Here is a 23,903-nt window from a genome sequence, read left to right as displayed (position 1 = left end):
GCCAGAGGCAACTGGTGTATATCATCAATGTGTCTCTATCACATCGATGTTTCTTTTTTTTCCTCTCTCTTTCTCTTTCTGTCCTCCCTCCCTCCCTCCCCTGTGCCTCACTCTCTCTAAAAGTCAATAGACAAAATATCTTCAGGTGAGAACTAACAAATAAATAACTAAAAACGTATTTTTAAAAAAGAATAACATAGGAAATATAAACAGCCATTGTGGCTTCTAAGAATCATTTAAAAAAAACAAAGAAATATCAAATGCTAAGTTATAGCCTGCTTTTTCTATAAGGCTAGGGGCTTCCCTGAACTAACCCAAATAGAGACAGAGATCATCTTAGTGAGAACCTATAGGATAAAGGGCATCTCATAGCCACGTATGTTTTAGGGTGAAAAGGAGTATAGATAGAATGAAAGCAAACCTGCTTTAACTAGAATCCTGCTTGCTTTTCTCTGTTCCTCATGAGTCCTAACCCACCTTAAATGAAAGGGAAGATGTCTAGCTATGTGACATTCTTTTGAAGTGCAGATGCTGTTATTCCCTGTGGAACTGCTAAGACTACTACTCTGTGTGGGTTTGATAGGAGACTTTGTTATCCCTTCTAATGTAGTGGTCTTGACCTGTGTGGGTGAGGAAAACAGACTGCTTTATGGTTCTGAACTCCTCCCAGCCTCACCTTTCGTTGGACCCTCTGGGTCTCTTTCTAGTCCAGTAGACCTGTTCAGCCATGCGTGAAGTTGAACCACACCCACTACTATTCATTCCCGGAAGCTGCCTCTTCAGTAGCTTTGGGTTGTGTGAATCAGTTGTGTTGATTTTATGTTGTTGGCTACATTTGTGATAAGAGAAAATTCTGGTCTAATCCTAAAAGCCAGTGGTTCCCCAAAGCAGGCCATCCCCAGTTTGTGACTGCCCACATGTGCTGAACTCAGACTTGGCAGCTGGAATTATTACCTTCCCCAAGCAGCTTTTTTGGATCAAACGAGACCGTTGAGCTGTGCCTCATCCCAGCAATTTTAAGTGAAGATTGATTGTTTCGTTTTTCCTTTGGGTATCCAAAGAATGACTCGTATTGGATATGATCCAAATAATTCTGATGCTCCTCCGTCTGCTAACATTTTCACCCATTGCTGGGGCCAGCCCCAGCGGGTCCAGGGGTTCCCAAAGGTGTGGACGGAGTCAGCAAAGATTGTTTTACACAGAGACTGCATTCAGAACTCTCTAGCTTTCCTTAGTCTCCGTGGATCTTCCTGTGCCTGGCTGAGGCCACAGAGAGAGATCCCAAGGCAAACGGAGCCTTTATTTTATAGTGAGAGGTAAACAAGGTAGTGGTCACCAAAATTACACTGTTCTTGTGAGTTTCACTTGTTTACACCATGGTTATACTTCCTCAGCCCATTAGCTTCCCAGAGAAGAACTAGGGAGTGTTACAAGGTCAAGCCTAATTATGCTAAGAGGACTGTGCCCTCTAAGCTGAGAATTGTTTGTGATTTTGCCCACAGGTACGTCCGAGGCTTAACCCTATATCAGCTCCCTACAACCCATAGTACTGCAGCATCTACCCTGGGACTGGAACTATAGAAGCTCTCTTTTCATTATTCTTTCAGAGTGTATCCTGTTACCAGCATTTGTCACTTCTGTGATGACAAGCTTAAGGCGTCTACCAGCAGACCAAGGGTACTCTGAGGGAGAGTTTATTAACTGGAAGCACCAGAACAAGGTGCTGTTTGAAACAGATACCACTGGGGAGCAATACACCTCAGGTTCCCGAATAGGGCTTAAGTAAAAATCCTACTAGCAGATGACTCTTCTAAGGGCAATTTGGATATTGTTCAGGCCCGAGACAGAAATTTTTCAGCATCTTCTCGGATGGAACTAGAGGGGATGGAGGACCATTACTAGAATGTGTGGAACTTGATGGAGTACAATACCCAGTGAGAGATGGTTGGGGCAGTGTGCGGATATGAAAGCAGTGTCCTGTAGGACAGTGGTTTTCAAGTTAAAGATCATGACCCATGCATAGCAGAAGTTTAAATTCCAGGTCACTGGCCAGAGCTCACAGAAACCTTGTGCCCTGAAGACCTCCCCTTTTTTTCTGGACCCTACCCCATCCCAACTCTACAGGGGCTACTCAGGCACTGGTATTACTTTATTTCATTTATGTTCCCCCTTTTTTAGTTGCAGTAAATGGGTCTTTGATCTCTCAGGATGGAGTTTCATGGTAGGTTCAATTTAAAGATTTTCACAGGTGCCTTTCTTTTCGTTGAGATGCAGATGGAATTACCTTTGGCTAGGAAAGGACTCTGGATGAGTTCCTTCCTTTATTATTTTTTTAACACAGTTATTTCTTCCTTTTCCCTCCCTAACATACCTTAATATAAGAAGTCATACAGCTTTTAAATTGCCCATTGGTTTCCCCTCACTCTACTCCTCTGTAGCCCAGAACCCCTATGCTGCTGTACTCCAGGACCACACGGGTGTGCTCACACAGGATTGAAGAGCTCTTTGAGTGATATTCACCTTCCACCCAGCCTTGCTATCCACTGTTCGTAATCCTCAGGGACCAGATCCTGTTATTTTCTCTTCCTATTTTAGCAAAAATGAAAAATAAGAATTATACTGGCACTTGGCCACCTCAGAAGTACTCTTTTAATATCTTATGACAGATTCATGCAGCTATCCTTCATTCCTAAAAGCCAGGTGGGGGGTAAAAACAGATAACTGGCCCTAACCGGTTTGGCTCAGTGGATAGAGTGTCGGTCTGCAGACTCAGGGTCCCAGGTTCGATTCCAGTCAAGGGCATGTACCTTGGTTGCAGGCACATCCCCAGTGGGGAGTGTGCAGGGGGCGGCTGATCGATGTTTCTCTCTCATCGATGTTTCTAACTCTCTATTCCTCTCCCTTCCTCTCTGTAAAAAATCAATAAAATATGTTAAAAAAATAAAAACAAAACAAAACAAAAAAAACAGATAACTGAAGTTCTTAGTTAATCAACAAAACTAATGGCAGTCATCTGCTTCAACTATTGTCCCATCAGCTTCTTACCAGAGCTGCTAAGAAAAGTTCAGCTTTTTTTTTTTTAATGGCCAACACTTTCTCTAAAGTTGCTACAAGAAAAAAGGGGGGCATAGCATTTGTTTGTTTAGGGGGTTGTTTTTATTCTTATTTTTGGCTCTGATTATAAAAATCGTCTATAATCCCACTATAGAGAATAGCATTTTGAGTTTTCAAAATATGGTCTCCCCCACCCCCATTCATAAAAAATTTTAACCTAATTAGGGTCATGTTGGTACTCATTTTGAAAATATTGTGTTGTTAATCCTCACTGGAGGCTATTTTTCCATTGATTTTTGGATAGAATGGAAGGGAGGGGAGAGACAGAGAAACATCGATGTGAGAGAGACATTGATTGGTTGCCTCCTACACCTGCCCCAACCAGGGCCAGAGATGAGCCTGCAACCAAGGTACGTGCCCTTGATCAGAATTGAACCTGGGACCCTTCAGTCTGCAGGCCGACGCTGTATCCACTGAGCCAAACAAGCTAGGGCAAAAGCTTTCCTTTTTTGGTGGTTGATGTTTATTTTACTTATTTTTAAATTATCTTTCAATTACAGTTGACATACAATATTATATTAATTTGAGGTATACACCCCAGTGATTAGACTTTATGTAACACTAGAGGCCCAGCACACAATTAAATCGTGCAGGTAGGGTCCCTAGGCCTAGCCTCCTGCGATCAGGGCCATCTTCTGCCTGTTTGCCAGTCCCCAGGCCCAACGCCGCCTCCGCTGCCCGCCGGGCTGTCAGGCTTTTGGGATCACCAGCTCATCCCCAGCTGTCCTGGGGCTCAGGCCTGCGGGAAAGTGGGCTTGGAGACTACCTCCATGCGCATACGCTGGGCCTGCCGCTGATGGAATGCGCTGCCTGCTCGGGGCTGCTCATGCTGGTGCTGTTGCTGCTGCTGGGGCTTGAGGCGCTGACAGAGGCTGTGGGGCACACCTATGACCTACCCGTCCCAGCGTGACGCCTCTTGGCCTTTTATTATTATGATACTAAGTGATCATCCTGATAAATCTACTCCTCCTCCTCCTCCTCCTATATCTCTTCCTCTTCCTCCTCCTCCTTTTCTCTTTAACGGTTCATGTAATACTGGTTTTGTAGTGGTGAAGTCCTAGCTGGATAATCTAAAAGCTGCACCACCACCCAACTGGGATCTTGGGCAAGCAAATTAGCCTCCTTGAGCCTTAACTGTAAAATTAGGATGATAGTTCCATGCTCATAAGGTAATTGTGAACATTAAACAAAACGATTCCTGTAAAGTGCTTAGCACAGTGCTGGGCACATAGACACAGGTAAGCATGACATTATTACCAGCTGTCAGCACCAATTTCTCCATCGTTCTCCCAAATGAGTAAGTTGAACAGGGCACACAGCACTGTTGCAAACCCTGCTTTCCTGTCTTTAGGACAGATGCAAATACTTTATGCAAGTGAAGCGTTTGTGCTCAGAGGTGAGTACTGTAAAAATGGGAATAGATCAGAAGCCCTTTCTGTAACCTTGAGTGAAAGAACCTTGATTGAAGGTGACATTGTTTTTGTTTTGTTTGTTTTTAAATATATTTTTATTGATTTCAGAGAGGAAGGGAGAGGGAGAGAGAGAGAAACATCAATGATGAGAGAATCATTGGTCGGCTGCCTCTTGCACACCCCCTACTGGGGATCGCCCCGCAACCTGGGCATGTGCCCTGATTGGAATTGAACCCGGGACCCCTCAGTCCGCAGGCCGACGCTCTGTCCACTGAGCCAAACTGGCTAGGGCAGAAGGTAACATTGTTTAATGGCTCCTGGATTTTTTTTTTTTAATATATTTTATTGATTTTTTACAGAGAGGAAGGGAGAGAGATAGAGAGTTAGAAACATCGATGAGAGAAACATCCATCGGCTGCCTCCTGCACACCTCCCACTGGGGACATGCCCACAACCAAGGTACATGCCCTTGACCGGAATCGAACCCGGGACCCGTGAGTCTGCAGGCCGACGCTCTATCCACTGAGCCAAACCGGTTTCGGCGGCTCCTGGATTTGATTATATCACACTTCTTGGGCAAGGACTGCTGTTCCCTTCCAGCACATAGTTTGCAGTAGTTAGTATAGCCTTTGTTACTACTAATGGCATAATCTCTCTACAGATCTTACAACTGCATTGTATTTTAACTTCCATCATGACAGGTGACTTTCTTCATTTTCCCCTTATCACCGCCACCATCATCCATTATTACTTACTACATGTTTTCCTCTTCTAGCTCCTCTTTAAAAATAAGAGATGAAATGCCAGTCCTCATCTTGATACACTGTAAAATACACCTCTCATTCTTTCTTTTTCCGTGTTCTTCATTCTCTGGACACATTAGTATATGGACTTGTTTCCAGAAGGGCCAGTGGAAATGTAAATGTTAAATTAAATTTAGGAAATATGTTAATATTGCTCCCCAAAAGAGTACATTAAATCACTTTGTGCCTCAGTATTTTAATTAAAGTTTAAATAAAGATTTATTGTAAGTGCATTTTCAGTCATTGTAAGCATAATAATAGCTTTAAAAGATGGTGTACTCTTTGATACTATGTTGCTATTTGTACCTTTAATCCAAAAACAAACAAACGATGAGTTCAGTGCCTCCAGGATTCGAAGCAGGCAGGCCCCTAAATATCAGTATTTTGTGTGAGCAGTGAGTCTCAGGCTGCAGGTCTCCTGAAAGTCCCCAAAGAGCAGTGCTATGGCAGGTCTGGGTTTTTGGGCCACCCTCTGTAAGTTAAGTGCCCTCTTTTCCACTGACAGGGAGGCCTTACGGGAAGCTAAGACTCTAGGATGATGTCACCCATGCTGAGGCCTTGCCTGGTCCGTAAGAAAAGGCAAATGAAGATTCCTCTGTCTTACAACTGATTCCCCTTTGGAATCATATGTCTTTTTATTTATTTTTATTTATTTATTTTGGAGAGAGAGAGAGAGAGAGAGACATCGATCGGCTGCCTCCCACACTTGCCCTGACAGGGAATCAAATCTGCAACCTGGGCATGTGCCCTGACTGGAATCTAACCCACCACCTTTTGGTGTATGGGCGAATGCTCCAGCCAGCTGAGCCACACTGGCCAGGCAGGAAACACGCCTTCTTTGCAGACAGGGTTTTCCCACTTAAGTCAGCTAACTGTTCTCTTAAAATGAATAGTTTTCATTCTGGGAAACATATTGGTGGATGTCATACCAGGAAATAACTTTAATTTCGCTCTATTTTTGCCTTTTGACTATAAGTGTGGTACATAATTACTTTTCTATTATCATCTCTTTCCATTCTTTTCCTTTCTTTTTCTACTTCCAATACTACTACCACCACTAAGCAAGCTCTCTCGGCATCATTTCACCTTCACGCAGTAAGGTGAGTGGGACAGAGCTTATGAACGCTGTCTTTAGAAGTCATTGTCATGATAAATCTTACAGGGGCAAATAAATGGCATCACAACCCAGGATCTAAAGGTGTGCTGTCCAATATGGTAGCTACTTATTATGTGTGGTTGTTTACATTTAAAAGCAGGTTAATTAAAATTCAGTTACATTAGCCACATTTCAAGTGCTCAGTAACCATGGTCTGAGGTACGGAATTTTTTAAAGAATTTTAACTTATTCACATTTAAACTTAAATAGACACATGTAGCTGGCTAGTGGGCACTGAAAAGGATACAGAACGTCTCCATCATTGCAGAGAGTTCTGTTGGACAGGCCGAACTAAAGGCCGTAGCACAAACACTGCTGCCTCTTGGGCCCCTTCTGCACAGGAGAGGACAGCACACCCGCTTCCTGAGCCTTGCTTCCCTGTCACCTCAGGTCATGGACAGCATGGCTTTGCTTTAAAAACAAAACAAGAAAAAAACCTACCACGTGACTGCAATAATCCGAAGCCAGTAAATAGCTGGGCAGCAGGGTTGCAAGAAGCACTGCCCTGTTTGTGCACTACAGAGTCCCCAGCAGAAGAACCTGTGGCAGGAGGCAGTGGCGATGCCTACACCCACTTCCCCAGCCACTTGCACATTTCAACTTAGATGCCTCACAAGTACAGGTTTCTCTTCCTGGTTACAGGCATCTTCAAGCACGCACTCTAATGGATTTATAGTGACCCCCCGCAAATACCAAACATCCAGAGCCTGGTGGGTCACAAGGCTGAAGGAAGCCATTGGTATTCGGTGAATTCCAGACTTCACGATGAAGCATGCTGCTTCTAAGGAATGGTGACATGGAGATGGGCGGTGGGGCTCTCAATTCTAGAATATCCCAAGGGGGTTTACAGTTCTGTGCCCCCTGGGTGTTACTCACCCAGCGCTTTCATAGCACTGAAGCTTGTCCTCCTTCCCTACTGCCTTCATGATGATCTCCTGAAGTCCAAAATACCTACCAGAGTAGCTCTTGGAGGGAAGCGGCAGTTTTTCTGACTCCCCAGTCTCCCCGTCGAGGGAGATACGTTGATGTCACTAATTTTGGGGACAGCAGATAAGTCCTACTCTCGTTAGTGCCTGGGTCATCATGAGCATGCAGCACTGTTATGCCACTATTAGTATTATTCAACACCACTGATGGGAAGGGAATCAGTCTTCAGAGGATTTGCTTTTAGCACTTCTGGACCACATTCTTAGGCTCTGGTCCACTGGGCCTCCATTGGAGGGAGCAGGTAGTGACTCTCACACTGAAAACCCCTCTTCAGAAAGCCTGTCACTGATGGAAGCATTGTCCCTCAGGCATGCTGGGGAGACAGAGCAGATTCAATTCTCTGAATTACCAGGCCTTTCCTGGCACTCATCAGACATCGCCCCAGCTGGAGGGGTTTCCAGTTGTCAGGGTTCTTGGGTGCCTTTGTCTCCTGCAAAGATGCTGCCCTGTGGATACCCTCAGAAGGAGCAGGCCTGGAAAGTGTTATGTGTTTAGAGTCATCTCTCTCCTTGCCCAGTCTGCAAGTCCAGAGGAGAGGTGTCCTGTCCCTCTACCATTAAGAACGGGATGGTCTCGGGCATTCGTGATATGTGCACTAGGAATTGCTCACCTAGGCTCTGCTATTTGAAGACTTAAAGACTAGAAAAGAAGAGGGCCTTTTACAATGAAATGTTTGGCCACTGTTCATTGGTCTCTATTCTTAGGACTCATCTGAGCCATGGCCATGGCCCTCAGATGAAGCTTCTTGATGCTATCCATGTTAAAAGCTGAGTGCTTCCAGAGTTGGCTCCTTGAAGCCCAGTGGGAATTAGCAGGTTATCAAGCCACAGCGGCCTACCTTGATCTGCTCCTTGGTCTGACTGTGCCAGGTATTCTCAGCTTGAGGAAACTGATGCGCCAGGGACGTTCTGGGCAGAGATTCCCAAGAACATGCCTGCCATCTGGCAGATGGACACCACTGACCATGGTCTCCTCCATCCCCAGTGTCCTGAAGGTCAAGTTACATGTTTCGTTATCTCATTCTCCTTCCCTTTAGGTCCCCAGATCTTTCTGAGTCTTTGTATTCGAAAGACAGATTCTGGTCTTAGATGATTCCAGCTCCTTGTAACCAAGACAGAATCTTGGTGCCTCATTGCAGGTAATATTCTGTAAAGGGATTTGTGTGTGTGTGTAGCATACCAAATTCAGAGCCATAATCGAACAAGTTTCATTGCAGTCATTTCTATTCAATATGTGGATTGAAAAGTGGGTTTTAAATGAGCATGTAAAAATGGGATCAGTCACTGTTCGCATAAGAACAAGAATTTTTTGACATGAAAAATTCTTCAGAATGAAGTGTTTTAGGTTCTTTGGTAAAGGGTACTTTCCTCTTTTTATTTATGTTTCCACTAGGATTTTGAAGGAATGTCAGTGCACTGTTATTAACTCTGATAGCTTGCACATCGCAGCCAGTATGGTTTGGGGCCCTCTGGCTCTCAGGTTACCTGTGTAAATACAGGGATTCACTTCCCAGATCTGCCATTTGCTTAATAAAGAGCAAGTGTGCAGAACCCAGCAGCAGCAGCCTGGCAGAGCAGTAATCTGAACAGGATAAACATGCTTCCTTTTTGTGTGATGCTCTCTCCCCATCCTCCTGCCAAGAGCAGGATATCAAATGAAGGGAAGGTTGTGGTTGGAGTCAGTAAAGTGAATGTCTAAGTGGCACCTGCTTCATTCAACAGATCTGCTTTCCCAGGGCCTCCCACTGCACATCTGCTCCTGACAAAGCCTCTTTTCTCCTCCTGTTGGTCAGACTGAGAGCAAAGACCCAGCAAGGAGACATATAGATTTGGCTTTGTCAGCACAATTGCCTGTGACTTTATAATTACACCAAATCTTCATTATTAGCAAGGCTCCAATTTAGAGATTTACAGAGCCTAAATAGGGTTTTTGAGGTTAAATTGATAAAAACATCTTTTCGTTGGTAAAGCTACCAATTGGACCTGAGAATCACTGAAGGGGTCTATATAAGGAAACTGAGACACTGCTCTGAGCCAGACTACAAAGACCCTGCTATCAGATTGGCTCATAGAGAGGCGTCCAGCAATTCTCCTGACTGCCCAGCCCAGCCTCTCCTTACTGCTTGGAGCTTTACAGTGCACAGCCATACTGTATTATTCTCAAATGCTGATAGTTTCTCACCGTGGGGGTGGGGGTGGGGTAGAGCAACAAAGGAAAAAAGCCTGTGATATAAATAAGGGAAATGCCAGGAAAATATATTTTAGGTGAATGTAGAGCATCCAATTTCAGATTGAGTTTCCATCTAAACAAAGGCGGCTCTTGACCATGTTCTGCAGTTTATGTATGGCTGAAGCACATGTATGATGTGGACTTGGCTCACCGGAAAATAGTGGTACATCTGTACAGTGAAATACTGGAAAGCTTTTAGAGCTGTGCACTGGCTCTTTAAATGTAAATTAATTAAAATCAAAGGTTCAGTTCCTCAGTCACACTAGCCACATTGCAGGTGTTCTGTAGCCACCATATTGGTCAGCACACGGGGAATATACGTATCTGTCTTCACAGTGAGTTCTAATGGGCAGCATGGCTTCCGAGATTAAATGTCTTGACCGCTTAAGTAGTAAGCCTTGGTGTTTCTATGTCAGCCTTGTTGGAGGAGGAAAAGGAAATTTGCTTGAATGTTTTTGGAGCAGCTCCTTCCAGCCATGTTACTTAGACTATGAACTTTATCTTTTTACGTTTAAAATATTTTCCTTCAAGAATCTCATGTCCTTTCCCACCCATTTCATAATCTTAGGAATGTCTGCTTTCTGCTGCCCTGCTCCCTGGCCTTGCCTTGCTTAAGCTTTCACAGCCCTACTGTTGGACTAGAGAGTTCTGTTTTTTCTTCTTCCTTTTTTTTTTAATCTTTATTTTTGAAAGTATTACATATGTCCCCTTTTTTCCCCATTGACTCTCCCAGCCCACCCTCGCCCACACCCCAGGCCTGCACTCACTATGGTCTGTGTCCATGGGTTATGCATATATGCATACAAGGTCATTGGTTGATTTCTTCCCACCTGCCGACCATCCCCTGCCTTCCTTCTGAGGTTTGACTGGCTTATTTCGCTTGGCATAATGCTCTCCAGATCCATCCATGCTGTTGCAAATGGCAAGAGTTCTTTCTTTTTTATACCTGCGTAGTATTTCATTGTATAGATGTATCACTGTTTTTAATCCACTTATCTGCTGATGGGCACTTACACTGTTTCTAAATCTTGGCTATTGTAAATTGCACTACTATGAACATAGGGGTGCATATATTCTTTCTGATTGGTGTTTCTGATTTCTTGGGATATATTCCTAGAAATGGGATATCTGGGTAAAATGGGAGTTCCATTTTTAATTTTTTGAGGAAACTCCATACTGTTCTCCACAGTGGCTGCACCAGTCTGCGTTTCCACCAGCAGTACACGAGGCTTTTTTTTCTCTACATCCTCACCATCACATCTCATTTGTTGATGATAGCTATTCTGACAGGTGTGAGGTGGTACCTCATTGTCGTGTGGTGTTTTGTTTTGTTTAATATATTTTTATTGATTTCAGAGAGGAAGGGAGAGGGGAGAATTCTTTTCTCGTTCAACAGTGCTTCTGACTAACAAGAGGGCATGTGAACACTCAGGGCCAAGAGTGTGTGTGTGAATTGTTCATTTTGTGTACAGCGTGGAGTGTGGACAACACTCCTGGGGTGGAACACTGAGCTGGTGGCACAACTTCCACTCTCAGCAACTCTGGGGATCATGGGCAGGACCTTTAATCTTGCTTCTCCATTTGTCTGCCCCTGGTAGCTGCTACATCACTGCTCTGATGCCTGAGAAGGAACCTAGATGAAACAATACTCCCTCAAGTTTCATCTCTAGAACTTCAATCATGTAAATAAAATGTTACTTCTTCTCATAGCAGCCCCAAGAGACAGAAGTGGCCTGTTGGTTTTATAAATAGAATTATATTCAACTCTTAAATGCCACATACAGATGGTCTGTCATGCAGGTTACTCGTGACACATTTTAAGTCCTTAGACAATTTCTCTAAGCGAGTCAGAGGAAGCTTGGACCATCTCCTCCACCTCCACAGCGGCTGAGTGCTTCAGGAATACAAATTTACGTACAAAATACGTCACAAATTCCAGTGTAGAGAGAAATGAACCACCCTCCCCTCAGCTCAGGAAGAGCTGACTGTAAGGTCTACTTTAAAAGCACGCCCACAGCGCTCAGTGTGCTGGCGCATTTGCCGGAGGATTTGTGAAACTTCCCGGGTGGATGTCACTCTTGCCATTGCTTTTTCCAAGTTCTGTGTTGTTGTCAGGCGTCTGTAGAGCAGGTTGTGCCCATCGCCATCGCGAGTGGGTGCTGACTGAGGCTTCCTTCATTTTAGAGACGGAAGGAAGCAGCTGGAGGTGGGGTAACTGAGAGGCTGTCCCTCCGGGTGCTACACCCTGCGGGTCACCAATGGTCTCAGTAACCATTAATGATTTCGTATAGATCCATTATATCGGTAAGAGTGATAAAGCGGTGACTCTCTGGTGTTACTCCTTCTGCCTTTTTTAGCTAGAATTCTCCCGAGGGTGGAGCAACTCTGCCCTCATGAATCCCAACCTAGGGTGACCCGAGGCCAAGAAGGGTTATCTAGCAGGCCAGTCAACCCAGAAGGGCCACCGTGTGCAGAGGGCAGCCCAGTAAGTTAGAGGAGGGATTAATGACACGCCCAGAGGCATGGGTTCAGGGCTCTGTTATGTCAGGCTGCCCAGTTGGTTCTACATCCTGATTGTGAGACCCTTCTTTCCTCTTCATACCTAGTCCTTTCTGTTCTCACCTGAATTCCTGTGGCATCCCTCTGACTGTCTGATTACCACAAGTCTTTCACCTTTATTTAAATCCATGCACCGCTTTGCAGGCACGGTGACATAGTTCTTTGGACTAGTTTCAGTGATGTCAGATGTGTAAGTTCTGGGGACCTAATACGCAGCATGGACACTGGTTAAAAACTGTGGTCTGTACTTGAAACTTGCTTAAAGGGTCGCTCTTCATTGTTCTCACCACACACAAAGAAGGAGAAATAGAAATGCTAACTATGTGAGGTGATGAATATGTTAATTAGCTTGGATGTACTGATCATTTCACAATATATACATATATCAAAACAAGTTTCACCCAATTCCTATTTGTCAGTTATGCTTTAATAAAGCTGGGAAAGCTCTGGGGAATAAATAAAAAAAGAACTTGTCCCCATTAACAATGTGCTTATACTAAATACAGCCCAGATAGGAAAGCAAGATAAATACCTAAGCAGAATGCAGTTTTTTGAGATCCATTTCTTTCTCTGTGAAGACCAAACCCTGGAACTGTCTGTTTAGTTCCACCTTACAGTCAGCTGTCTGCAGGGTCTCACTGCCTAAGCAAGCTGAATTCTGCCCTAAGTGTTCTTAGAAAGTCTGGTGCACTTTTTCTAAACGGTCCTCTACAGGTTGTGCTGTGTGAAGGGGTAGAAAATCAGAACATCTCTGGAAGTTTCTTTGCCTCAGTCTAACCCTGTTTAGAAGAGGCAAGGGCTAGATGGTGGGGGGGTGTTTCTTGTACTAGTCTCTCCTTTTGTGCCTATTTGAAATTCTCTACAGTAAAAAAATTTGAAAATAATAACAGAAAATGAATCTCTGCTCCTAACTCTGGATAATTCCCGGTATTCATTTCTATACCTGACTGTTGTAAACTCGATGGCTTGGTGACTTTCTCCTGAGGTTTCTGTGATTTTAGCTCCACTTTGTTTAAAAATATCCAAACCTCACATATTGCCCATACCCCGTCCACTGGTACATAGACTTTGGAGCCTTGAGTGTTGTTCTCACCCTTCTTCCCAATGGTTTCTCCTGGGAATTTACTAAGCACCTCCTGCCCTTCTCTGTACCGTCGGATCAGATGTCCCTCCGAGCACATGCATGTCCCACCAGCTTTCGGTGAATGTTCCTCTCTCCTGCCACTTCAGGTTCCAGCCCTCGTGGTCGGTCCTCAGCAGGCCTTGGGGTCAGCTGGGTCCGCCCCACATTGGGAGCTCAGCCCGCAGGATAAGGAACCACAGTGGTTCTGAACACCAAAGCCCCAACCTCGATTCCATTAGTGTTCCTAGGCATGTGATAATTCCAAGAGGAAATAATTTCTATCTCTAAAATATGTTTTGTAATAAAAGTAAATTCGTTTTTAACATTTGGCTCATGGGGTGGGGGCAAGAGGAGTTTGCTGGTGGCCTGTAAAATCAGGCAAAGGATACAGTGACACTGTCCTACCCAGACAGAGTCACTGCTACAGAAGTTATTCCAGAAAGTAGTTTTTCCCAGTGAGGCTTCCTGTTGTCTAGCAGATGCAGAGAAAACCGTGGATGCTGAGAAGTGCTTGTTGACCAAGGCACCTGTGAGGCTGCTGTTGGCTTCATGAGGATATGCAGTACTTGCCAGGTGTAATACATATTTTAATCCATAAATCCCTTAAATGCACCCAGAAGCCATAGACTTAGGAAACACGGAAAAGGAAGATTAAATGTCCCAGAAGCAACTAATATAACAGAAACAGAACCACTGGGAGAGCAAAGCTTTCTCTGTTTGCCCTGGTCTTACCATCCTGAGGGTTACCTGGATCTCCTTTTCATTCGATACGGACATTCTTTTCATGACCTTTTTCTTGCCCTGTGCCTGTCCTCCCTCCATCTGGTTCTTGTTTGTTACTCGCAGCCTCTTCACCTGCCGCCTGCCTCCTGGACTACTCCTTTACCTGGTGTTCTCCCATTTCTGTGCCAGCACGTACCAGGCCTGTGTTTTCCTGTAACAGTGGTTGCCCTTAGATGTCAGTCACTGATGTGAAATTTTTTCAAGCCTGCAAATAAACTTTTTTATTTTTATTTTTTTAAATATTTTTTATTGATTTTAGAGAGGAAGGGAGAGAGAGAGAGAGAAATATCAATGATGAGAGAGAATCATTGATTGGCTGCTTCCTGCCTATCCATTGAGCCAAACCAGCTAGGGCACAAATAAACTTTTTAAAAGGACTTCCCTCTTGCCTGCCACCCCTAGAGACACCTGTTGATGCCCTTGATGGCTCTTTAAAAATTCCAGAAGTTACTTAGGTAACACATGGCTTCATTTCTTATTTATTCCCATTCTTTCCAGTCACACAGTCTCTGGCTCCCCATTTAAGCCAGTGTGTACCTGAGGCATATACTGAGCTTTCATGTCCATAGACCACAGAAGGCATTCCATGATACATTTTAAAGCCTTTGGATTTTAAGAATTACTTCTCTTCTACCAACTGGTGTGTTTGGTTGATAATTTATTTGTTTAGCTCTCTAATTTTTCTCTCACAACCATCAATATTTTTCTTCTAACTAAAGATATTTCCATGACCAACTTGGAAGGCCTTTGGGCTGGAAGATTCAGTTACAGCAAACAACAATTCCCAGAGGCTTCCCGGATTGTGAGGGCAAATGAAAGGCCCATTCTTCCTCGGGCCGTCTGTCCTGCTCTATCTTGTCGGGGGCGGAGGAGGGGGCAGTCTGTGGTTCCGGGTGACCCTGACCAGGCCTGCGGCTCTGTGCTCTGCTGGGCTTGAGCCTGTTAGGAGTTTCTGAAGGGCTTTAGAAATTGATCAGAGTGACGGCATCGTCATACTGGCCCTGATCATATATTTCATATCCTTAACGTTGATTAGTGGTTTAGTCCAGATTACTTATTCACCAGGGCACTGGATCGGCAGCTACCTCATTTGTCCCAGTGCCGTGTCAGTGCCAGTTCTGGCCATCACTGCATTTCAGAGAGGACGCTGCCCGCCAGTCCATCTGCCCTGATTTCATGCCTTTTATCTCTAATCTTTACATCTTTGAAGGCCTCGGGGAGTGATGTGCTTCCTGGCAGGAGCACGTTGCTGCTGAAAGGAGATCTGTGGGTCTCTGCTCTTCTTCCTGCTTCCTGAGAACTTCAGTCTAACATCTGTGCCCCCAGCCAGACTTCCTCAAACCCCTTACTCCAAGTCATCTTTGAAAAGCAACTGACATTTACCAGGTACCTACTGGGTGCCAGGCACTGTCCCGGACTTTAGGCCGGCACATCCAGTTCCCAGCAAGCCTGTGAAATAAGTAATTACTGTTTTCCATATGAGGAAAGTGAGGCTCAGAGCCTGTCCGTGGCCGGGCCAGGATGCACATGGAGGTCTTTCTGACGGGGAAATCTTTAGTGGCAATAAAAGAGCCTATTTTACCTCCCACAAAATGCACCTGGACAACCGAACCGCATTTGGCTGCAGGACCTGAAGAATACTGTGGAGAAATCCCACTTCATTCAGGAGCATCTATTATGTTCAAGTTGCTCAGTATTCAAAGATAGTGTCTCGCCAACAACCTTAAGTAAGCAGATTTATACAGAAAACAAACAATAACTACTTGGAAACAGGTTAGCACAGAGCTGATGCCAAATGAATGGTGAAGGCATTGACATCACAGGAAAGAGGGAGCCCAGTGGGCTGTTATGTCTGAGGTAAACCCATGAAAGAAGTGGGACTTGTTAGAGCAGGACTTACATTGGCGCGGGATGACTGGGCTGAGGGACCTGTCTGCTCAAACATGTGGTGGTGAGGGTGCACTGAGGCGACAGATATGGTTGTAATGAAGGGATATGCAGGGTATTTGTGGGAAAGGCGGTGTAATCCCTCAACTGTTAGCTGTTTGGACTTTATTTTTCCCTTAGTGGAGAGCCACCAAAAGTGTGTGTGTGTATGTGTAAGTGTGTGTGTGCCATTATACAGCAGGTCAGCGGTGAAGCGCATTACCTCGGGAGAGGACAGGAATAGAGTAGTCATTTCATGAGTGTGCAAGGCTGTGACTCTAAAAGTGACTCCTCGGTGCCCGTGGTGCACTACACTCTCCCCGGCGGTGCCACCAGCAGAGACAGACCACACGAAACCCGTGGCCTCCTGTTGGCAGATTACAGAGCAAAGCCACTTAACGTGAGTAAATGGTCTGAATTTTCAGAACATGACCCCATATCCATGACCTCGTGTGGGAATTTGAGGCCATCTCTCTGACCGCTTTGTGGAGAGCAGGCTGCAGTGGAGCAAGAGCTGAAGCAGGATGACAAGGAAGCTGAGCGTAGCCCAGGCGAGAGGTGGTAGGAGTTGGCCTAGGGTGGCAGCGGTCGAAGTGGTTGGATTCTTGTCTGTAGTTGAAGGAAGTGGACAGGATTTGCTGATGCATGGCGTTTCGTGAAGTCAGAGATGACTTGCCTTCAAGGTTTTTGGCCAGAGCACCTGGGAAGATGCCGTTGCCACTTGCTGAGGTAGGAGAAGAGGGAGGGGAGTATGTTTGACCACTTGGGCTCAACAGTGATACCCAATTGGTAGAAAACTAGAGCAGGCCTCGTCGTCTTTTACAGGGAAATGCGATCCCCGAGCCAGCAGTTCCTCCAGGGATTTTGTTCTGGCTGCTGTTTGACAAGGAAATCCTTGTGCTGGGTGGGACTTGAAGTTCCTGAGTCACCTTTGGCCTCTTGTTCCATTTGGCCAGTTGTCTAAACCTTCCCTAGAAGCCTGGGAGGAGGCAGCATTGAGCCCTGCCGGCCCCAGTGCGCCATGCTTGGGCATTCCGTCGCATGGAGAGGCTCCCAAGAGAAATAACCACTGGTCTCTCTCGGTCTGTGTGTTTTTGCTTTAAACCTTTTATCTGTTTACTTTTGCATTTAAAGAAAAAGAAAGGGGACTGGATTTACTAAACTGAGTGAACTCGGGTTTCTTATAGCTTTGAAGATTCGGGTACTAGAGATTGGGAGACTTGAAGTACAGGCCTTTGTGTAGGTCCATGGGTCTGCCAGAGGAGCTCGCCTGTCCTCTGTGAGAGGACAGAACACCTGCCTGCCTGCTTCTGCAGGGTCTCAGCAGAAATCAGCTGATGTGCAGTGGGTGTCGGAAAGCTTTGAAAAGTGCTCTACAAATGTCAAGAGTCTTATTACTCAGATTGTACAGTCTCTCTAAAAAACAAAAGGAAGGACTTCAAGCTCTTAGAGTAAAATGTGAAGGGTTTCCTGTTGCTTGATTAATTGAAATGACCCAGAATGCAAGCTCAGATTAACACGCACCTTCTAGATTAGGGCTAATCAGGGCCAGACTGAGCAGATGCCGGGACAATCCCAGCCGGATGACTGTACCTCAGCATTTAATCATCTCTTCCAAGGGCAGCCGGCGATTTAGTACCTGCTGGGTTTCCAAGCTTCCAGTCCCCTCCCCCTCCCTCGCCATGGACATAAAGGCTGCTAGGTCAGAGACACTGAGACGATTTAATCTAATCCATGTCACAATGGCTTTGGGGAGGGGAGTGTGAGGGAGGAGAGAGACTGATTCTAAAAGCCCCACAATGAGGTGGTAATGTATTTATTTAAGGTAGTGATGGACTGGAACTGCCTGTAGAAGATAATGGAATTGGGATTTCAAGACATTTGAGGTTATGAAATTACCTTATATATGGCATTTCTCCCTCTGAAAAGCTTTTCAGATATGTAGTTGCCTTTACCAGTTATTCCCTCTCGAAATAGCTCTGTATGCAAGTCATTTCATCACCCAGGTGTAGAGGCCAAATTTATTTCTTCCCTGATTGTGGGATAAAGTACAGGAGATGAAATCTTTACAAGTGGTTCTGTTTGGATGGGTGCTGAGTATAGTAGTTTTTATATTGCTGTTTCTGGGCTGGGAGCTCCCATTCTAAAACAGCCTAGTCCCCCCAAGAGTCATCCAGTTCGATCGCTCAGTCCCAAGGACAGACACCTATGACACCTCAGAAGGCAGGTTTCATTGTGAGTGTTGGAAACATTTACTGCTCTCCTGCCGATCGCTAGAGACTTACAGATGGAGACTCCATCCCTCCCGCAGGAATTGAGAGGCTCCTTGGAGACAAGACATGCAAACAGCAATAATGAATAGGACCATTGCCTCCATGGAGTCCAGTACAGAGCGCTGTGGGAGCCCAGGAGAGGAGGCGCTCGGACGGAGAACTGGCTGTTGAAGGAAGAATAGGAGCCCATTCACAGAACAAGCAGAGGGTAGCCAGTTGAGCAGCAGTAACGGCGCTCCTGTGTGGAGGTGTGTGTGGAGGTCCATAATCAAGTAGTTCACCTGGCTGGGTGTAAAGGCTGATAGATCACCAGGCGGCCTGGACCACTGGGGCTGACATGAAGGGTTCAAATGCCTGCATCGGGATTTGGACTTTATATCCCATGGGCCACTGAAGAATTGTGAAAGAGGACAACAAGATCATGTTGTGTTCAAAAGATCATCTGGGTATAGCAGTACCTGTAATTCTGCGTTTGAACCTTTCTCCGTTTTATTCTAGGGCAAATCTTCCATGATACTCAACCTGTGTTAACATGTTGGACATGGACCCACATCAGAGGAAACCCAAATATGTCATAAACCAGGGGGAAAGGGAGGAAAAAAGGCAGGGTGAAAGAGATTTAACTGACAGTTCTGTACGTTCTCTCCACCCCAGCCTAGACCCTGGTTGCTCACGGTTAGGAGGAACCCCCAGCTCACATTAGTCACTGTGTTTATAAAGTGTGTGACTTAGTCCCCAAGTCTGAAGCTTTTTTAATTGAATCGAGCCTGGCAGCAAGAGCAATGAAATGAAAGTGATCTTTCCTTCTGGTGTGGTTGCTATTTGCCAGTGTGGGTTCTTCAGAGGATTGCACACTGGCCTCACTACTGCATGTTTTGGGTTATTTCATTAACTTTGCCTGTTTTGACCAGAAGATGAAAGCAATGGTCGTGATACACTGGGGTGGATGTGTGGTCGTGCCATTTCCTCCTCTGTTTTCTCAAGTTTGCTGCATAGCCCTCGCCCTGGGTCCCTCATCCTGCCCCAGAGCTCGTTACAATTTGTGGGTTCTCTGTGTCCTAGATCCCATGGCCACTCCTTTCTTTTCTCTGCATCCTTGAGAGCATCCCAAGAAGGTGTGCAGGTGGACAATTTTTAGAGCCCTTACACGTCTGAGGATGTCTTTATTCTGCCCATCCTTCATTAACATAGTTACCATTTTTCATGAACTGGCTATAGAATTCTGGACTAAGAACCTTTTTCTCTCCGACATCCGAAGGCATTCTTGGCCTGCTTCTGAGAAGTCCCACAATATCATGTCCCCAGATCTTTGTAGATGACTCCTTTTTCTTTCTGCCATCTTTGGGAATCTTTGCATCTGTTGTGCTGAGCATCTAGTGGGCATGGTCAGGCTGGAACTCGTGTTTCAGTTACAGGTATTTACTTGCATACTCTCTGATAATTTCTTACCTTCTGTTTTTTTCTAGTCTCTCTGGAACTCTGTTATCAGAGATTGACCCTCTTAAGTCTCATATTTTCTCTCCTACTTTCCATCTTTTAATCTTTTCTACTCTCTGGAAGATTTCCTTGACTTTATCTTCATATAATTTTTTGGAATGTATATCATCTATTTGATGTTTTTACTTAAAAATTTCCCCATGTTCCTTTTTAATAAAAGCATCTCATTTTTATGATACAAACAGCTTCTCTCTTTGAAGATACTAGATTTGGGGGCATTATTTTCTGCTGCTCCCCACATTGTCCCTGCTCTCTCTGTGTTCCTTAAGAGCGAGACGCTGAGAGGCTGATTGTCAGGGTGTGCAGGGCAGAGCTAGGGGCCAGGAGTCCTTGGGGTAAGTATTACAGCGGCAGTCAGGTTTGTCATTGTCTCCTCTCCTCCTCCTTCCACCTACCTACCGTCCACCTGCCAAACATCACAACAAGTCTTTTCTTGGGCCTCTCCAGGTCATTCCCTCAATGCAGGTGAACTCCGATGTCCTGTCAACAGCAGGGCTGTTGTGGTATGGCCTACTGGTCCAGTTGGTTGAATGCAAACTTTCCGCTATTCCCTGTTTTTGCCTCTTCCCCTATTTCTGCAGGAGCTGGGTCCCTGTCCTGAGCCCTCCATGGACACTGGAGTTGCAGTTTTCACTTCTCTGATGAGGCAGAATCACTTGATATTTGCTTTGAGTCTTCCAACCATATGTTGACCTCCCTCATTTCTATCCTTTGCCCCCCTTCACTATAATTTTAGTTTTAGGAGGAAGAGGAGTTTGATGCATGCATTTATTCTGCTTTGTTTAAGGGAAATCCTTTTTTTAATGTCATATAAAATGACCAGCTTTCCCTTCTTAGGAAGGACTGCCCTCTTCTGAGATCACATGCTCCTTCCTTTCTGCTATGAAGTAATGGAATATGAGGAGGTAGTTAGGGGTCTTTCTTTTTTTTAAGTTGACTCCAAAATGTATTTTAAAATTTTACTGGTCTGTGAAATCTAAAATCAGAAAACTTATGACCTAGGCTTTTTTTTTCTCTGCTTTTTTTTAAATAAGCTGACTCTAAGTGGAGTGACAGTGGCCAGAGCCAGGATAGGATTGAGGGAAATGTTTTGTCAAGCTGAGAGAAATTTGAACATAGGCAGAAAGAGGACTGACGGAGTTAGTGTAGCAGAATATCAGACAACGAATAGAGGCCTTTCCTAGAGGACGACTAAGGCAGCAGAGGGATGGGCTTGTGGGAAGGGGTTTAGTCACTTGCTCAGGCAGGTGACTGTCCTTAAAGCTCCTGGACAGGGACAGGGATGGGCTACGCTTCCTAAAGTTGGAGGCAGGGGCGTCATCTCTTGGCTAGTTGGGGAGGCTATACTCTGAGACATGTTTCCACCATTTCTCCTAACTTTTCTTTCCTGATTATCTGTTTTAAAGAATTAAAATGGGGTAAAGAGGGGGTGTAATTGTGTGTGGAAGTGGGTATGCGATTCCCTGAGGAATGGAGCTGGTTGCCCCGTCCAGCCAGCATCTGAAGCTGAGCCCGATCACCAACAGTCTCCCCTTCTCTCCCCAGGACTGGTCCAGATCCCGGTGAGCATGTACCAGACTGTGGTAACCAGCCTCGCCCAAGGCAACGGGCCGGTGCAGGTGGCCATGGCCCCTGTGACCACCAGGATAGCAGACAGCACAGTCACCATGGACGGCCAGGCTGTGGAAGTGGTGACGTTGGAACAGTGACATGCGGCCAGATCATGGCATCGTTTTCTAGTCTACTTCAGAATTTTTACACATTGCAGAGGTGCAATCAAATGGAATTAAGTCTCTCGACTTCGGAAGAAAAGTATTGTTAACCCTTTTTTAAAAAAGGAAGAAAGGCAGCGGATTTTGGAATTGCATTTTTTAAAGCACCACTCGATTTTCTGGGATTGGTGGAGGAAGACACTGCGCTGTCAGTTTCACTGTCCCTAAAAAGCCAAATTGTGGCAGGACTTCTTTCTGCAGAAACATGTGTGTATACTTATGTGTGTGTATGTGCGAATGTGAATATATGTATATGTGTACATATGGATATACACATTTACATATATATAAAGTATATATGTGTACATATATATATACATATATATATATATATATATATGAAACCCGCATGGAATTATCTGTATGAAATTAAGGTGCGCTGTGGAAGAAAATAATTCACCCAGTTTAGTGGGTGTAGGGTACGTGGCCGGACACAGTCACTGAATTTTGTTCATACCAGGGTCATGCGTTGAGCTACTGACAAACTCAGGTGGAGGTGACCATGGCCTTCACCACAGCTGCCTCCCAGTGGCCACCCAGAACTCTCCCTGCTGGACTCACCTGAGGAAGGAAGTTCCAGAACTGGGGGGTTCCAGAAATTGTGCTTGCAAGGTCCAGGGGCCCCATGGCCAGGCAGCTGAGACGCTCCTTGGGCTGGCCCAGGTGCTGACCTTGCCACAGGCAGGTGAATGTCCTTCAGCTCCCAGGCAGGGACAAGGTTTCCTCCACCTCCCATCACCTCTTTGCAGGAAACCTCTTGATCTCATGACTGTTAAAATACTGCTCTAGGTTTAAGGTCAGTCCTGAAGTGGTCATGTATATGAACTGAAGGTAACAGAAGTATTAAGGGTTTGAGGAGTGTGTGCGCGTTGTGTGTGTGGGTGTGTGGAGGGGGAGAACGGGAGGGCGAGTGGGAGGGTTGGAAGGGAAAGGAAGGAGGGAGAGGAAAACACAGGGTTCACCAGTGGAAGCAGTTTTCTACTTCCTCTCACTTGGTAGCTCTGCAGAGAGGAGGTGGGAGCTGACGGGACCTGCCAGGAAGGCCGGCCATCACGCCGGGCGGGGGCATAAGAAGGGAAAAGAAAGGACGGGTGTTTCCTGAGCCCCGGGACCAGACCCTCAGAAGGGACCTCGCGTCCTGGTGGGCCCAGGCCCCGCACAGCTGTCTCCTCACGGTGCCCCTGGGTCGGGGCTTCTCTAACTCTTCAAGTCGGGTTTCTCAGCTGCAGGCCCTGCGTCGCCAGGGGCTACATTCACCTGACTTTTCGACAGGCCAAATCTCTACTCCTCAAGTACAGGGACAACTCTTCCCCCTCCTCCCGGGCCCCCCACGTGTGATAGTGTATTTAATGTGTTTTTTTAACGGAACATTAAAAAATTATTCCTGTCTTGCTCAGCCTTTGAGAAAAGTTTCAGATTCTTGTATTTGCTTGTTTTATATAAAATTATCCAATGTTCTTTGTATGTTTTTTTCTGTACGTAATGGGGGGGAGGGAAGGGAAATTTACATATAAACAGTCTAGTTCTATAATTTGTTATTTTTATAATTATTATTTTTTACCGCCATTGTGAAGCTGTCCAGGGACTTTAAAGTCCATGATCCTTTGTGGTGAAATAACCTCCTACTAGTTTGAGAAATTGCCAAGAAGAAGAAGAAAAGCAAAACCCAAGTAGCAGAGCATGGATTCTGTGTTGTTTTCCATTCTGTCTATTACTGCCTCATTCAATAAATAGTCAAAAATTGGCAACAGGAAGTGGGACTGTTCATCTCTATAGGAGCACTAGGGTCTCTAGGAGCTTTGTAAAAGGTGCGTGTGGAGCTCTGTGAGGAGCGTGCCAGGATCTCCTGCCGTTTACGTCACAGAGCAGCTCCATTAACTCAGTTCTATGACATGCTGGCCTGGGCCGGAGCATCCAGTTTGAAGAACCCTAAAGGCGGTTTGAAAAGCTCTATGCTGGAGTCCTTTTTCTAGGGGTTTATTGCATTCCACGTTAAACGTCAGGATGGGTGCAGCCTGGCTGGGTAGTTCAGTGGGTTAGAGCATCATCCCCATACACCAAGGTTGCAGGTTCGATGCCCGGTCAGGGCACAAGAATCAACTAATGAATGCATAAATAAGTGGAGCAAATCTCTCTTTCAAAAATTAATAAAACATTTTTTAAAATATATTTTATTGGGTTTTTTTACAGAGAGGAAGGGAGAGGGATAGAGAGTTAGGAACATCAATGAGAGAGAAACATCGATCAGCTGCCTCCTGTACACCCCCTA

The 23,903-nt window shown here is 45.4% G+C and overlaps 1 protein-coding gene across 4 annotated transcripts in view; it reads left to right on the top strand.

The window, feature by feature from the left end:
- The window catches only part of NRF1 (nuclear respiratory factor 1), a 95,401-nt gene extending 72,013 nt beyond the window's left edge, over nt 1-23,388 (top strand). For all 4 annotated transcript variants that reach the window (XM_015568885.1, XM_006771377.2, XM_015568887.1 and 1 more), the window contains exon 11: nt 21,408-23,388. In XM_015568885.1, the coding sequence (XP_015424371.1) occupies nt 21,408-21,571 (164 nt within the window). In that variant the 3' untranslated portion in view covers nt 21,572-23,388. The remainder of the gene's footprint in view (nt 1-21,407) is intronic.
- The last annotated feature ends 515 nt before the right edge of the window (nt 23,389-23,903 follow it).

The sequence above is a fragment of the Myotis davidii genome, unplaced genomic scaffold, assembly GCF_000327345.1.
Source record: "Myotis davidii unplaced genomic scaffold, ASM32734v1 scaffold705, whole genome shotgun sequence".
Classification (NCBI taxonomy): domain Eukaryota; kingdom Metazoa; phylum Chordata; class Mammalia; order Chiroptera; family Vespertilionidae; genus Myotis; species Myotis davidii.
Note: the sequence above shows the minus strand (reverse complement) of the source record. Positions and strands in the feature narration are given on the sequence as shown.